At 57.2% G+C, this 13,630-nt stretch overlaps 4 protein-coding genes across 4 annotated transcripts; 3 read left to right on the forward strand and 1 right to left on the reverse strand.

The window, feature by feature from the left end:
* Positions 1 to 195: 195 nt before the first annotated feature.
* On the reverse strand, positions 196 to 2,709 carry B0H18DRAFT_1214765 (cytochrome P450 monooxygenase). Its single transcript, XM_048036597.1, has 12 exons — positions 2,478 to 2,709; positions 2,284 to 2,416; positions 2,041 to 2,232; positions 1,828 to 1,976; positions 1,458 to 1,769; positions 1,415 to 1,428; positions 1,191 to 1,357; positions 1,114 to 1,136; positions 983 to 1,064; positions 789 to 917; positions 584 to 727; positions 196 to 526 (listed from the first exon to the last, which is right to left on the reverse strand). The coding sequence occupies exons 1-12, from the start codon at positions 2,683 to 2,685 to the stop codon at positions 439 to 441; spliced, it is 1,641 nt and encodes a 546-aa protein (XP_047888067.1). The 5' UTR covers positions 2,686 to 2,709; the 3' UTR covers positions 196 to 438.
* Positions 2,710 to 3,567: 858 nt separating this feature from the next.
* Positions 3,568 to 4,694, forward strand: B0H18DRAFT_44182 (uncharacterized protein). The gene is made up of 4 exons (XM_048038117.1): positions 3,568 to 3,935; positions 4,007 to 4,227; positions 4,278 to 4,552; positions 4,603 to 4,694. Exons 1-3 carry the CDS (start codon positions 3,698 to 3,700, stop codon positions 4,473 to 4,475), a joined length of 657 nt encoding a protein of 218 aa, XP_047888068.1. The 5' UTR covers positions 3,568 to 3,697; the 3' UTR covers positions 4,476 to 4,552; positions 4,603 to 4,694.
* A 979-nt stretch (positions 4,695 to 5,673) lies between these two features.
* B0H18DRAFT_43974 (cytochrome P450) lies at positions 5,674 to 8,456 on the forward strand. Its single transcript, XM_048038115.1, has 14 exons — positions 5,674 to 5,920; positions 5,972 to 6,078; positions 6,142 to 6,274; positions 6,553 to 6,741; positions 6,807 to 6,955; positions 7,022 to 7,137; positions 7,197 to 7,317; positions 7,370 to 7,383; positions 7,436 to 7,602; positions 7,660 to 7,682; positions 7,740 to 7,821; positions 7,878 to 8,006; positions 8,080 to 8,223; positions 8,278 to 8,456. Exons 1-14 carry the CDS (start codon positions 5,847 to 5,849, stop codon positions 8,363 to 8,365), a joined length of 1,536 nt encoding a protein of 511 aa, XP_047888069.1. The 5' UTR covers positions 5,674 to 5,846; the 3' UTR covers positions 8,366 to 8,456.
* A 1,625-nt stretch (positions 8,457 to 10,081) lies between these two features.
* B0H18DRAFT_1136406 (cytochrome P450 monooxygenase) lies at positions 10,082 to 12,571 on the forward strand (the record flags this gene model as incomplete). The annotated part of the gene is made up of 12 exons (XM_048035593.1): positions 10,082 to 10,304; positions 10,362 to 10,737; positions 10,791 to 10,939; positions 10,996 to 11,096; positions 11,160 to 11,280; positions 11,339 to 11,352; positions 11,406 to 11,572; positions 11,628 to 11,650; positions 11,714 to 11,795; positions 11,854 to 11,979; positions 12,046 to 12,189; positions 12,248 to 12,571. The coding sequence occupies 12 exons, from the start codon at positions 10,082 to 10,084 to the stop codon at positions 12,339 to 12,341; spliced, it is 1,620 nt and encodes a 539-aa protein (XP_047888070.1). The 3' UTR covers positions 12,342 to 12,571.
* Between the last annotated feature and the right edge of the window lie 1,059 nt (positions 12,572 to 13,630).

Consider the following 13,630-nt stretch of genomic DNA (forward strand, 5'->3'; position numbering starts at 1 on the left):
TGTCCATTTAAAGAACAACCTCATTGAATGTTCGCAGGTACGCGGCGCCTCTCCTGCGCCTGCTGTATAAGTGTGTGGGGGTGACTCACCATAGCATGCGTGCGAAGTGTGCAGCGGACAGCCTAAGTTGACCTAAGGTCACCCAACTTCTCGGCCGACTGTCAAACCTCCGCACAGTCGATTAGCGATGACCGATATGTGTACCTTGCATAGATTGAGATTCTGATGAAGACAGACTAGTACAACATTGCCGTAAAGCGAACGTTTCTAGTGTACAGCCAAGGCATAATGTACCAGTCGTGCGTTTGTTTTCGCTACACCATGCGCAAAAACCGTGGCGCGGCTTCACCAGCAGGATACGCGACGTGCTATGTCTTACCCATCATTCAACACTCGATGAATAGCCCGAAATCTGCCATGCCCGACTATCTCGCGAACTCAGGTCACACTGCCAGCCAGACATTGCACACGACTGGCAGCACTCTCCAAACGCGGTCGGATCTCGCACTTGAAGGGCCTCGGGTGGCTTATGTCGTACACTTTGGTAAGTCTTCAGTACCACTGAGAGCTTCTGGACGCATACCTGATACCTCCCGACACAAACACAGCTTCCGGCGTGATCTCATTTCCATCCGCATCGCGTGCCTTATGGATGTTGAACACGGCTAGGATGTTTGCGATAGCGAGCCACAGAGTCTGGTCCGCAAGTTGGCGTCCGGGACATATTCTGTTGACGGAAACGAGATCGACGTCAGTCTTAGATACCTCATACTTCATAACGCACGTACCGCCGACCAAAACCAAAGACTAGGTTGCGAGGATTTGTGGCGTCGGCTACGATCGGATCCATCTCCTGAAAGCGTTCTGGGTGGAATGTATCCGGGGCGGGGTACCGTTCTGGATTCCGTAGCATCCACCTGCCAATGAGAAGCCACGTTTCCACTATACCATACTCTACCGAAAATGAGAGCCGACGACTCACCATATGTTGGGAATGATCATAGAGCCTCTGGGGATGTGCCAGCGCCGGTAATCGTCGTCTGTCGTGAGACGATGCGGGACACCTGTTGCGGCATGAATAATTATCCATAGAAACTGGTATTAGACACGTACCGAGATACAGTGGGGGGTTCCATCTGGCTAGACAATCAAAGCAGGGAGCTTTTGGGGGAAATGGAAGCGGGGCGTACCGATATAGCTCGGACAAGATGCATTCGAGGTACGGGAGGGAGCTTCTGTCTTCGAAGTCGGGTAATCGCGCATTACCGACGACGCGGTCGATCTCGTCTTGCGCTTTCTTGACGACCTCAGGATACAGGGTCATGGCGAGAAAGAAGCTCGCGAGGACGGTGCTCGTCTGTCGTACACGATCGAGTCAGCGCGAGATTTTGCAGTAGAGGCTTGTGACATGCACCGTATCCGTGCCGCCTAAAATACACATTCAGCGAGCCATGTACATGTTAATAGCTGCTGGGGCTTGCCTGTATATAGAACGATCGCAGCGCCCTTCAGGTGCTCTTCATGTTCGGGCGTCAAGTCGCCGTCCGTGGCCAAGCTCTCGAGCAAGGTAGTCAAGAACGACGCCTTGCCGTTCCACGCGACTACGGAGAAGTAGCTTGAGCAAGGTGATAGGAGGTAGTACTCGGGACTTACCACTGCTGCCTTTGCCTGCTCGTACGGCCGATCGTACATCTCGCGCATCATACCGTGGATCCGGGCAGCTCGTCGCTTGAATCCACCGCCCGGAAACCAGGCAGGTATGTATCTGACTGTTGAGTAACATCAGATCGCCCAGCGCGGCAACATGAAATATTCGCAGAGCCTCACGAGACGGAAAATAATCGACCAGCGTTCCCGCAATGCTGCCTTCATCCATCGCTTCGCGGACCACGGTGTCTGCCAGCATGATTAGCTCGTCATCTGCAGACGCAGCCGTATGCCCGTATGCGATTTCCAACATCAAACCACCCACAAACCTGTTGCAATGCTTCAGCTTCGGAGCTTGATTGCCGCACGGGCTAGGAAAATACACAAACTGACCTTTTAACGTGTGCGATAAAATCATCCGGCGAATCGATGAGTGTCGAGAGGAGTCTACCTGTCCCCTTGCGCAAGATAGGCTGGTACCCAACGAGATTGTCCTTGTCCATCAGGCCGGAGTGCAGCCATACTCGGTGCTGCCTCCACCACGGGCCGTATGGCATGAGCGCAGGATTTGGATCCGAGCCGAACCTGCAGGAAGAGCTGGAGCGAGCGTGACGAATAGGTCATGTACGTACGGACATGTCGACGAGGAGTGTAAAGTGAGGTCTGTCGGAGTACTTCGCACTTCGCTTGTCCAGGAGGTCGCGCGCGGCCTCGGCAGAGTTCAGCACGAGTGCCGGCTTGTTGAAGACGCGCATGAAGATGACATCTCCTGCCCGGAGCCGCGATATTGTGAGCGCGTCTTCCACTTACTGAGTGAAGTATCAACTCACCGTAGCGCTTGCTCCAGTCTGAAAGTGTCTTGTGTTGACCATCAAGCCCCAATTGATGAGCATTTCCGACCAGCGGTATCCGCCTCGGACCTGGTGGTAAGAACGTCCCGTACTGTGCGTCGAGCCACCATTGCTTCAGTACCCAATAGACGATGCTTATCGCAGTCCCCAGGACAGCGGTGGCACACAGATCAAGCACCAGGGACATCGTCGACTCGGGAGCATGTACGACCGCCCGCCGCCCCGTACCTGCTGACCCTTTATACTGCAGTGAAATAGGACCCTCAACCGCTAGCGGGCGCTAATGCGGGTCCTCATGGCAGCGGCATCTCGACATCGACGAGTATGTAGCACGGGACCCTAGAAGATGGAGTGTTCATTGATGCGCCCCTCTGGCACGCCCCGCACGCCTGATGGGCTGCTCACGCGATTGAATTGGAGGTCTCGAGAGCGATGCGCACCGTTCTCGGCGATGCTTGGCGCGGTGAGTTGTCTATTGCTATTGGGAGTCTGGGGAACGTAGTGACACCTAGCCTCAGCGCAGAAGCGATGTGAGCAGATGGCAGGGTATGAATGACGAGATGGTCATGAAATACAGAGCGTTCGCACACCTGAATGGTACTGAAGGTTTCCCGGCTCGATCCGAATATGTCGGACCATGCTAACCAGGAGGAACACTGGATCGTACAAAAAGCGCTGCGAACCTCAGATCCCCTGCGCTCGTCACAGCGATAACTGCACAGTAACGATAATTTGACCGTTCACGAAGCATGACAGCTAGCTGCCAGTCCAATGAGCCTCGCTACGACTCGGAGTAGTACACATAGTACTAAGAGAACATACCTCTCACTTCTGACGTGTCTAACCCGGCAAATATACTCGCGGAACAAGGCTTCAGGAGTAACATTCCGGGCAACGAGCCAGAGACGGTAACACTCGAATGAAGCATCAAGTCTGCGCTGTGTGGTCGAATCGACCCAGCCTGTGTTGGCATGCAGTTGAACGCCACAGGAATTCAGGCGGAGCTCCAACACAGATTGAGATGCAGTTGGTGCCACAGACGTGTCTTCTTCACTTCATTACCGCTACCCGCGCACGTACGTAACTGTCATGCACTCGTGTCCATCATGCTATCAGCTGGGCGTAGCTAGGTGTATCGTAACTCAGGCTACGATCTAGCCTCTTGCGAATTCAACGAACCTACGGCTGCAACAAGTCTTATGGGGAAAGCATGCGACTCGTGGATGTGCTTCTCACGGAGAACATATTCAATGGCATTGGCACCCATCTCTTCGCTGCGGTTTCTTGATCTACTCGTGGAAGTTGATACAGTCCCGTACTGTTATAGCCGATATGACTATGTGCATTCATTCAGTGCTCGCTTGGATTGCGGCGTCTTCGGGTTTCACGTCTCGCAACAATTCGTAACAGCAGCCCAATCGCGGCGTATCTGTACAGGTGAGCTGATTGATCATGGCCTTGCTCTGGTTCTGTGCGGTAGCTGGACCACGTATTTATAAAATGTTTAGAACGTCGCGGACCTGTCAGTACGGCGGGCCGAGGATATGATAAGTATTCGAGAGACCAGCGTTCAAGTTGCTCACAATATGTGTACAGTTACCAGTTACTTCCGGCCCTTACGTTTGCCCTTGAGGTTCCCGGAGCTCGTACATCCGCCGTGTATAGTCTGCGTGATCTTGACGTATTTCCAGATCACATTCACGACAGGATCAAGTTTGTCGTGGTTCAGGTAGGTCGTGTCACGTCTCGAGATTGAACGCTTAGCGACTGAGGTGGCAGAACAGCGCAAATTTGCAGATACGTCGCCGTACTGATGCTCGGCATTGGGTGCGGATACTCGCCCTCCAGTTTGGGCTACGGGTACATCAAGATGACCGAGAACGCATTGCATCTCTTCTAGGCCGGCAGGCTTCTACCGTAGGCGCGTCGTCACCCTTAACGAAATCATTGCCTGCGTGTATGCCTGGCATGAAGTGAAAGTACTGGGGCCTCTGTGCATATAGTCTCCCCGGGACTTGAAATACGTCCCACTTGAAGACGTCAAGCGCGACATGGTGAGTAATGTGTCTGCGTTTGTTGCATCCATATCGTATCCTGGTTATAGGTTGTAGGGATTGCACAGCCATGCATCGCGCGACGGTATTGCTCGAGGAAGCAGCAAATGGGCAATCACTGGGCGGAGCCGAGACCAATAGATCCCGTCGGCGTCAGAAAGTATACGGCGGTAAGTAGGTCATATAGCGCGGATGCCTAAACGTGACCAACCACTGCGTGATTATTCCAGCCGGAACAGATACGGTACGTTGCATATTGTTCAGATTTCTTCAGCATGAATATTGACCACAGACAGTGACGGTGGTCTCGACGTTCATCCTGCTTGTGGTTTTACACCCAGACAGCCTTCCATAAGACACAAATGGAGATCATACCGTCATCGGGAACTCAAGGCTACCGGCTACAAGCGATCAGGTGGTACTCCTATACAGGATACTATCCTCAAAGAAGTATATTGGTGCGTAGTCCGCTTCATGAATGCCTAGTTTAATGGCATGTATCCCCACAACCTACAAGTATGGCGTCAATTATCGTCGAGAATGCTACTCACCGCCTGCCGAACTAGACGATGCGCGCCCGGGGCCCTCTCCAAGCCCTCTGCGTATTGATGACAAGTGTACATCCCGAGATACCGTTCTGATCAAGTTGCTTCGAATTCGTACAATTCGGGGTCTCGCTCAATCATCCCGTGGGCGGCGGCGGACGTGACATGGCGATAGCAAGCCTCAGACTCGCCGGAAATGGTCGATCGTCTTTCCGCCGTCCGGGGCCGGATATCGCGGTGCCTGGTCTTCACTTCGCGCGCGGAATTCTTCACGCAGAACCGTTAATGGCCCATGTAATGATACTGAAAGAAGGCTTGAAATGCGGTGCCTACCAGGCAAGGGTGCGTTTCACCTTCACTCGCTACTACGCTCAGGCTTGGCACCCGCCAAATTGCTCGTAGCATCGCACCTAGGTGAATGTTTTTTGAAGACGCATGACATACGGCGAGGACTCTCGGTTTTGGAAGGCCACGCACACTCTCACCTCCCGGCTTCTCACCACCGTGGGGATGCATTGAACGACCATCCACTCACGGTCCATCTTCTGTCGTATCGCGAAGACTGGACTTCCATTTCGTGCGGACAGTCTGCGATTTGCTCCCAGAAGATCACGGAAACATACAGCCAATACGAAATGCATACAGCTTCTCCCGTGTCGTGAAACGTCATTGCCCGCGTCTATAAAGGAGACATCGTTCGCAACAAACTTAAAAGACATTTCGTCCCTCACCCTTTCGCTCAATCGATCATGGCTTTTCAAGGGCTGACGAATTACCTGCAAACGTACTCTGTATTGTCTCCTTTCCAACTGGGGTTTGCTGTGTTTGTATGCGTGCTCATACTCATTAGCCACTTTCGCACTAAGCCGCTTAGTCGCCATCTACCTCCTGGACCACCCGGTTTGCCGGTCCTCGGGAACCTCCATCAACTTCCCATGACCTATCAAGAGCGTACATTCGCCGAGTGGGGAAAGCGCTATGGTGCGCCCATATTTATTGTCCAATTCGAACTGTCAATCACACTCGTGTCTTTCGGTGTACTAGGCGATGTTGTCTACGCACGTATCCTGAACAAAGTTGCCTTGGTACTGAACCGAGCATCCACTGCACGTGCGCTCCTTGAGAAGCGCGGCACAAAGTACTCAGGGAGGCCGCCGACCGTCTTCGTAAATGAAATGTAAGCCCCTTCTACATGACAGCTGTTGTAGAAACGATAGCCCGCTCGCGCGCGGGGGTGTGGCGAGATGGCCGACGGTTGGCGAAGTCACACACTGGCCACAGCCCACCGTTGCCGCTCAGAGACAGTACTAGTGCTCGTCGGCCAAACCCAGCTCCACACACACCCCCAGTGCAGGCCGGCCTATCGTTTCTACAACAGCTGGAATGCTGGGGACTTCTGAGGGTCGCTCAACACTGAATGCATCACGATCTAACAACGCTTATTTGCGCTCACAGCGTTGACTGGATTCAGGTGGTAAACATGACATATACGGATCAATGGCGGCGCCACCGCCGATGGTTCCAAACTGCACTGCAAGCACGGAACACGCGTAACGCCTATGAGCCGCTGCAGTGTACCGAGGTACGCGCGTTCCTCGGCGACCTGCTGCATAAACCGGACGACGCCTTGATACATGTCAAACGGTGCGTAGATGCCCTACCAGAGACATGATTCAGGGTCAAATTTTGACGTCGCGGGCATGTCCTAGCTACGTCGCGGCTCTCATGCTGGGGATCGCGTACGGCTACTCTCCGTCCACCATGGACGATGTCTATATCAAGAGGGTCCACGAAGCTTTGCAGATCGTCGTCGAAGCCGGAGGGCCATCGGCCCTGCTCGTTGACTTCATACCACTCTGTATGTCATCTTGGGTCCTCGCTCGTGATGGCACAGGCAGCTCATCAGCATCGTCGTTGTACACAGTGAAGTACGTGCCTGCGTGGATGCCTGGCATGGGGTTCAAACGCAGGGGCCTCCGCGCGCGCGGCCTCATCAAAGACATGGAGCGCATCCCGCTGGAGCGCGTGAAGCGCGAGATGGTGAATCACCCACCTACTAGTTGGACTCCCCTTGTACGAGATTTGAATGTTGTTGGCAGGCGGCAGGGATTGCACGGCCATCCGTTGCGACGGTGCTACTCGAAGAAGCAATGGATACTGGCACGCTGGACGAAGCAGAAGAGTGGGAGATTGCATCTGCTTTGGGGATGATGTACGCCGGTGAGTGGCCTCGATTACATCATCAAATGCAGATCATTGAGCAACAAATCAGCGGGGACAGATACGGTACGTGGAGATCAACTTCGCTCTGTTCTACACTGCTAAAGAGCCGGTGAAGACGACGACGGTGCTTTCGACGTTCATCCTCGCGATGGTTCTCCACCCGGAAGTCTTGAAAAAGGCTCAGGCGGAGATCGACAGCGTAGTCGGAAACTCCCGTCTCCCAGAGTTCAGCGACCGGCCGGCGCTTCCATATCTGGAGGCGGTCCTGAAGGAAGTATACCGGTACGTGGTGTGTGCACACGGTTTGTGTCACTTACAGTAATGCCCACTATTTGACAGCTGGCTCGCTCCCGTTCCAATGGGTATGCCATTGTCTTTGATATTCCTGATCCACCCAGACATGACGGACGAGCTTCCAGGTGTTCCCCATCAGCTCACAGAAGACGACGAGTACGAGGGCTTTCACATGCCGAAAGGGTCCATGGTCTTCACGAACATCTGGTATGCCGTTCACAGTACCTCCTGATCGTCGACTCGCTGACGCTCTCCGCATGCAGGGCGATGTTGCGCGACGACGAGTTGTACTCAGACCCCGATACGTTTGCTCCCGAGCGGTTCTTAGGGCTGAGCGACGACAAGGCCGAGGAGACCGATCCGCGCAGAGTTGTGTTCGGGTTCGGAAGACGGTGCGCACCTCTAGAATCACCCTCGGCGCGAGGACGACGCTGGTTGATCTGACATTTTAATCTTGTGGTGCAGATTATGCCCCGGACGCCTCCTGGCCGACTCGACTGTATTCATCGCCGCGGCCAGCGCCATCGCAGTCTTTGACATTCGGAAGCCCAGGGCGCCGGATGGGACGGAGCTGCCTTTTGTGCCGTCTTTCAATAGCGGAATTGTTAGGTGAGATCGTGTTGCTCCGCGAGGGAAGACAATGATTACTCATGTCTGCGGCAGGCACCCGAAGGCATTCGCGTGCGAGATTCGTGCTAGGTCGGCGAGGGCAGCAGATCTTATTCTGGCGGCGGACGGACGACCAGAATAGACTGTACGCGATGTTCCCCGTGAGACGTCGTCCGAAGTAATCGAGCTGCGGGCACGTCCTCCTCCCCCGAAGTGTCCACTGCAGGATCTTGCGGCGGGCGTTGTGCGGGGCGCGCGACGACCCGGGCGTCCGCGTTAAGATTACCTCCAGGGCCTGTCTGAGGTCTATCTGAATGAGGGCGTCAGCGGCCCGTCAGCTGGCTCGAGTAGGTGAGCGGTGGGCCCGGGAACATGCATCTTAGGAGTACACGTCTAACGGGAAACGGTGCGAACTTCGGGCACTGCGCTGCACAGATATCTTGTCTGGTTTCGTCCAGTCATGGCAGCCCCGACGTCAAGCGACGTCCACCTACAACGAGTTGTAGCCGACCTGCCAGTGCCAAACCCTTCGGACACGGGCGCACTGCGATTTAGCGGGGATGGTGTCGGATCTCGATGGTGTCTTGTCTTTGCTGGAACGAGCGGAACTTGAGGTGCGCGGGCTTCTTAGAACCACAGGCTTCCGAGGACGAGAGAGGGAACGTGCACCGTGTACGGTACCGGAGTGGATTAGCCCGGCGCCTAGAGCCCCAGCGCGATGCTACTGTACGCCATTCTGACTGACATGTCTCCGTCATGTCTTCTTCAAGACAGCGGAAGTAGTACCAGGCGCATCAGACGGTTGTCATATATCATGATACTTGAGTTGGTCCTTGCTCTATCAGAGCACTCCCAGCGTGAATATGACTTGGAGTGTGAACTAACCCCTCTTCTGCGCACTAGCAGACACGTTGCAGCGATCGGGTGGGTTCCTGTCAGATCAGGAAGGCGCTCGCCGGACGAGTGGGTCCGTCCATGTTCGCCGGCCCGTGTCCGCCGCCGTCACGCGACCGCATGTATACGCTCCGTCCGGCGTTTACGCGTTGTGGGCCCGCTCTCTGTCCGTTTCGTGACGGATGCTAGACCGCTGCTAGAACATATCTTGCGTCTCGCGCGTGCAACGTGTACGCTCGCGTTCGCTGGTCGGCGGAAGATGGATGGTCTTCCAGGCTCAAGACTCTCCGACTGCGACACAGTGCTAGCGCCATCGCCGTCGCAAAGAGACGTCTCGTGTGAGAAGCCCAGGATGGAAAGCAACTACCTATCACCGAGAGACCCGGAGCTGCTGTAACGGAGACTACGGAGCTACGAGGATTACGCAGCAACTGTTTCCAGGCCTGCGTGCTTACCTTAGCAGGTTCGTCTCAATCTCGCTCTCGCGGTGGCGACTCCCTCACGTGGCGTGGTTCTGAAGGTTCATCCCCTCCGACGGACTTTAGGCACGTCTCCGCTAGCTGCGTGGACAATCGAGGTGGTCTGGCAGCAGCGCACTGCGTATCGAGCGGAGATCAACGTCACAGTGCACGCTAGGGCGCACTGCATCCACCCGTCCCAATCGGGCAGTCGTTTCGGTGCGTTCATCTCGTCTCATCACCCGCCGAAGCACGCCCAACATGCCGATCGAAGAACGCGTCGACTCTTCGGGAAAAATGCAGGCCGCCGGCGGCGAACGCTAGTTCGTACGCACCTGTGTGCATGCCAATCGTCGTCTGCCCAGCGCGCGCGTTCCCGTGTGGCCCGCGCATATGAGGTCCACCTGCTGGTCTGATCCCGCGGCAGTGACGCTGGCGATTTCCATCCGCCATAAGTACAAGTTATCGCGAGAGGCGACGCCCCATTCCACGGTCCACTGGCACGGATGATCGGCGAGCGCTCCCCAGTAGGTCTCCTTACCCCCCATGCCTCTGGCTACGTCGGGGCCGCCGTCGTTGCTCTCTGGCTCGTCTATGCCAGTTGGAGCCGCATCAAGGGGGGTCGCCGCTATCCCCCCGGCCCAAAGCGGCTACCGTTCCTGGGGAACATCCACCAGCTTCCCGCGCACTACCAGCACGTAACGTTCAAGGAGTGGGGGGCGCAGTACGGTCAGTCCCGTCCGCACGTCTTTGCGCCCGCGCCCGCGCTCACTCGTGCAACGCCAGGTGACGTCGTCTACGCCCGCTTCTTCAGCACGCCCGTCCTCGTCCTCAACTCCGTCGACGCGTGCCGCGCGCTCCTGGACAAGAAGGGCGCAAAGTACTCTGGCCGCCCGTCCTTCACGTTTCACAATGAGATGTACGTCGCCGCGCGACGCCACTACGGAGCTGACGGCCTCACCCGTCGCGACAGCATCGAGTGGCGGAACCTCGTCTTGATGCAGTACACCGAGCAGTGGCGCCGCCACCGCCGCTGGTACCGCGCCGCCTTCGAGAGCAAAGCCGTCGTCGACAGCTACCGGCCGCTCCAGACGGCCGAGGCGCACAAGCTGCTGTCCGACCTGCTGCAGACCCCTGACGGGTTCATGTTGCACGTCAAGAAGTGAGTCGCTCCCCGTTCTATCCGTCGCGCGTCGGGTTCATGGGCCGCCCCAGGTATGCCGTCGCGATCATCATGGGTCTCGGCTACGGCATCTCCATCTCGTCCATGGACGACGAGTTCATCCAGCACGTCGACCATGCGGTGGAGTCCGTGTTCCAGTCTGGCGGCCCGGCGGCCATGCTGATCGACTTCTTCCCTGTCCGTGAGTGTCATTCGCCACTTGAATGAACCATCCCACTCACATCCGCCTCCCTTCAGTCAAGTACCTGCCCGCGTGGATGCCGGGCGCCGGTTTCAAGCGCCTCGCGAGGCAGGTCCAGGGCTCGATCCGGGACATGGAGTACATCCCGCTCAGACGCGTCCAAAGGCGATGGTGAGTGCGAGGTCGCGGACGTCTCGTAGCCTGATGTGTGTGTATGCAGGCGGACGGCACACTGAAACCATCGATAGCCTCGTCGATCTTGGAGGAGACCATGAAAGACGGGAAGCTGGGCGTCGCGGACGAGCGCGAGATCGCCTCTGCCCTGGGCGCGCTGTATGCGGGTGAGAGCCTCGTTTTCGTGGTGGATGACATCCGTCTGAGCCGCGTGTCGTGCGTTAGCCGGGACGGATACGGTGAGTAGACGTCGTCGTGTGTATGTATGCGCGGTATTGATGTGCGGGTGCAGACGGCAACCACGCTCCAATGCTTCGTGCTCGCGATGGTCCTGCATCCGGAGATCCAGCGGAAGGCGCAGGCCGAGCTCGACCGTGTCGTCGGCGACGCGCGGCTCCCCGACATGGGTGACCGGGATGCCTTACCGTACTTGGACGCCATCATCATGGAAGTCTACAGGTACGCCGTTTTCCATTTGCGATACCCGTGGCGGCCTGTTCACGCCCGTTCTCAGATGGTGTGCGCCAGTGCCTCTCGGTGAGTCGAGGTGCCCGCACAGACGGCGCGATGAGTCTGACGCAGGCGGACGGGGATATGTAGGCGTGCCCCACCAGCTCCTGGAAGACGACGAGCACATGGGGTACACGATGCCTCGCGGCTCCACCGTCTTCTCCAACATCTGGTCCGTCCTCCGCGCGCTCTCCCAGTCTGCCCGACTCGGACGTTGACCCGTCCCACAGGGCCATGACGCGCGACGAACAACACTATCCCGAGCCCGAGCGGTTCGACCCCGCGCGGTTCCTCGACACGCCCGCCGAGTCCGACTTCAGCGACCCCCGGAGATACGTCTTCGGGTTCGGCCGACGGTACGCACCCCCCTATCCATCCATCCACCCACCCATCCCTCTGACCGACCAGCCTGTCTGCCCCAGGATATGCCCCGGCCGCTTCCTCGCCGACGCGAGCATCTGGCTCGCCGCCGCGCAGATCCTCGCGACGCTGGACATCCGCAAGGCGCGCACGCCCGCGGGCGCGGAGATCACGCCCGAGGTGCAGTTCGCGTCGGGCTCCGTGAGGTGAGCGCGTGGTGCGCTGTTAGCTTACTGGGATGCTCATGGCGCGCGTGCGGGACAGCCATCCGAAGCCGTTCGCGTGCGACATCCGCCCGCGCTCGAAGAGGAGCGGCGAGCGCGTCCGCGCCGCTCTGCGCGCGGACCGGTCTTCGTAGCGCGCTGGCCTTGGCTCCGTCAGGAACGGAAACTAAGTGCGCTACGAACCGAACCATGCGCCGGTGCCGTTGAGGCTTCGCATCTTGCGAGTCGATAGGACTGCGTCGTGGCACTAGTACTGGCGGCGGCGCGGGACTGTTCACGGACCTCACGCTACCCCTCATGTCGAACGATGTCGGACGAACTGTAATATCAATAACGACCTGTATGATCAACTTTCTGACTTCCTGCGCGGTCCAGCGGCTGCAGCTCCGTGCTGCGCTGGGGCGTCGTGCGTTGCTGAGGTAGGCGCGAGAGGAATTATCAAGCCTCTCAGCACAGACGTGGCGGTTGAACCGGATGGTTATGTTCAGGCGGTGTAGCGGCCCAGACGTGTGCGTCCATGTGCACGAGCCGATCTACCCTGCGGCCTGGGGACAGTTCAAGTTGAAGCGAACAACCGCACGGACATTCCTCCTGACCACAACGTAGGAACCTGCAGTAGAATTCGCGGCAAAGTTGTACAAGGGTGTGTGAGGTGTGATGGCTGGAGCGACCCACATCGCTGCAGTGGCCAGGGGGTGCACTGCGTATCTCCACGCTCCGAGTCGGCGGGGGCTGAACGGCGTTGGAGTATACCAGTTTAGCCCAGCTGTCAGGAGGTTCGAACAAGGGTCGAATCGCTGCGAGTCTAGTAGTAGTGCGAGTGGAAGACAAAGAAACGGCGGGCGAGCGGAGATGGGCCAGAAGCGGCAGACAAGATGGAAGACGGCGCTATTCTGCCAGCCTGAGTGGTCCAGCGGTGCCGAGCCGGATCGGCTTCGTAGGAGGAGGACGCGCTCGTGCCCCTCTGTGCCTGTTTTGGGTGGGGGACGTAAGTATCGACCGGCCTCTCCCCCATACGGATGTAGAAACTGACAATATTGGGAACAAGCAATGGCGTGTCATCGGTGCTTAGCCTCTCTGGCACCTCCCTACGTCGTAGGGCCCACGTAAGCACTACTCTATTGTGTGCATACATACGCTAATAGCATGCCGGTGCTGTCCCTGGGGCCTGCCGGCGTGTTCCTGGATGCGTAAGTCATGAGTGTTTGAACTGTAAGCCAGAATCAGCCGGCCTGTGACAGAAATACACGATGCTCACACTGAGGGGTAGGACGGCACAGTGCTGGCCATCCGGCCAGGCGGGATTTGTCAAACTACCTACGCAGGATGACACGGCCGACGAGCCCCGAACCACCAGTCAGTTGGAGGACTGCGATCATACACCGGATTCGCAGTGAGTCGTTCGGCGACGATGGATACACAC

This window comes from Fomitopsis serialis, assembly GCF_022376445.1.
Source record: "Fomitopsis serialis strain Sig1Antser10 chromosome Unknown B0H18scaffold_107, whole genome shotgun sequence".
Taxonomy (NCBI): Eukaryota; Fungi; Basidiomycota; class Agaricomycetes; order Polyporales; family Fomitopsidaceae; genus Fomitopsis; species Fomitopsis serialis.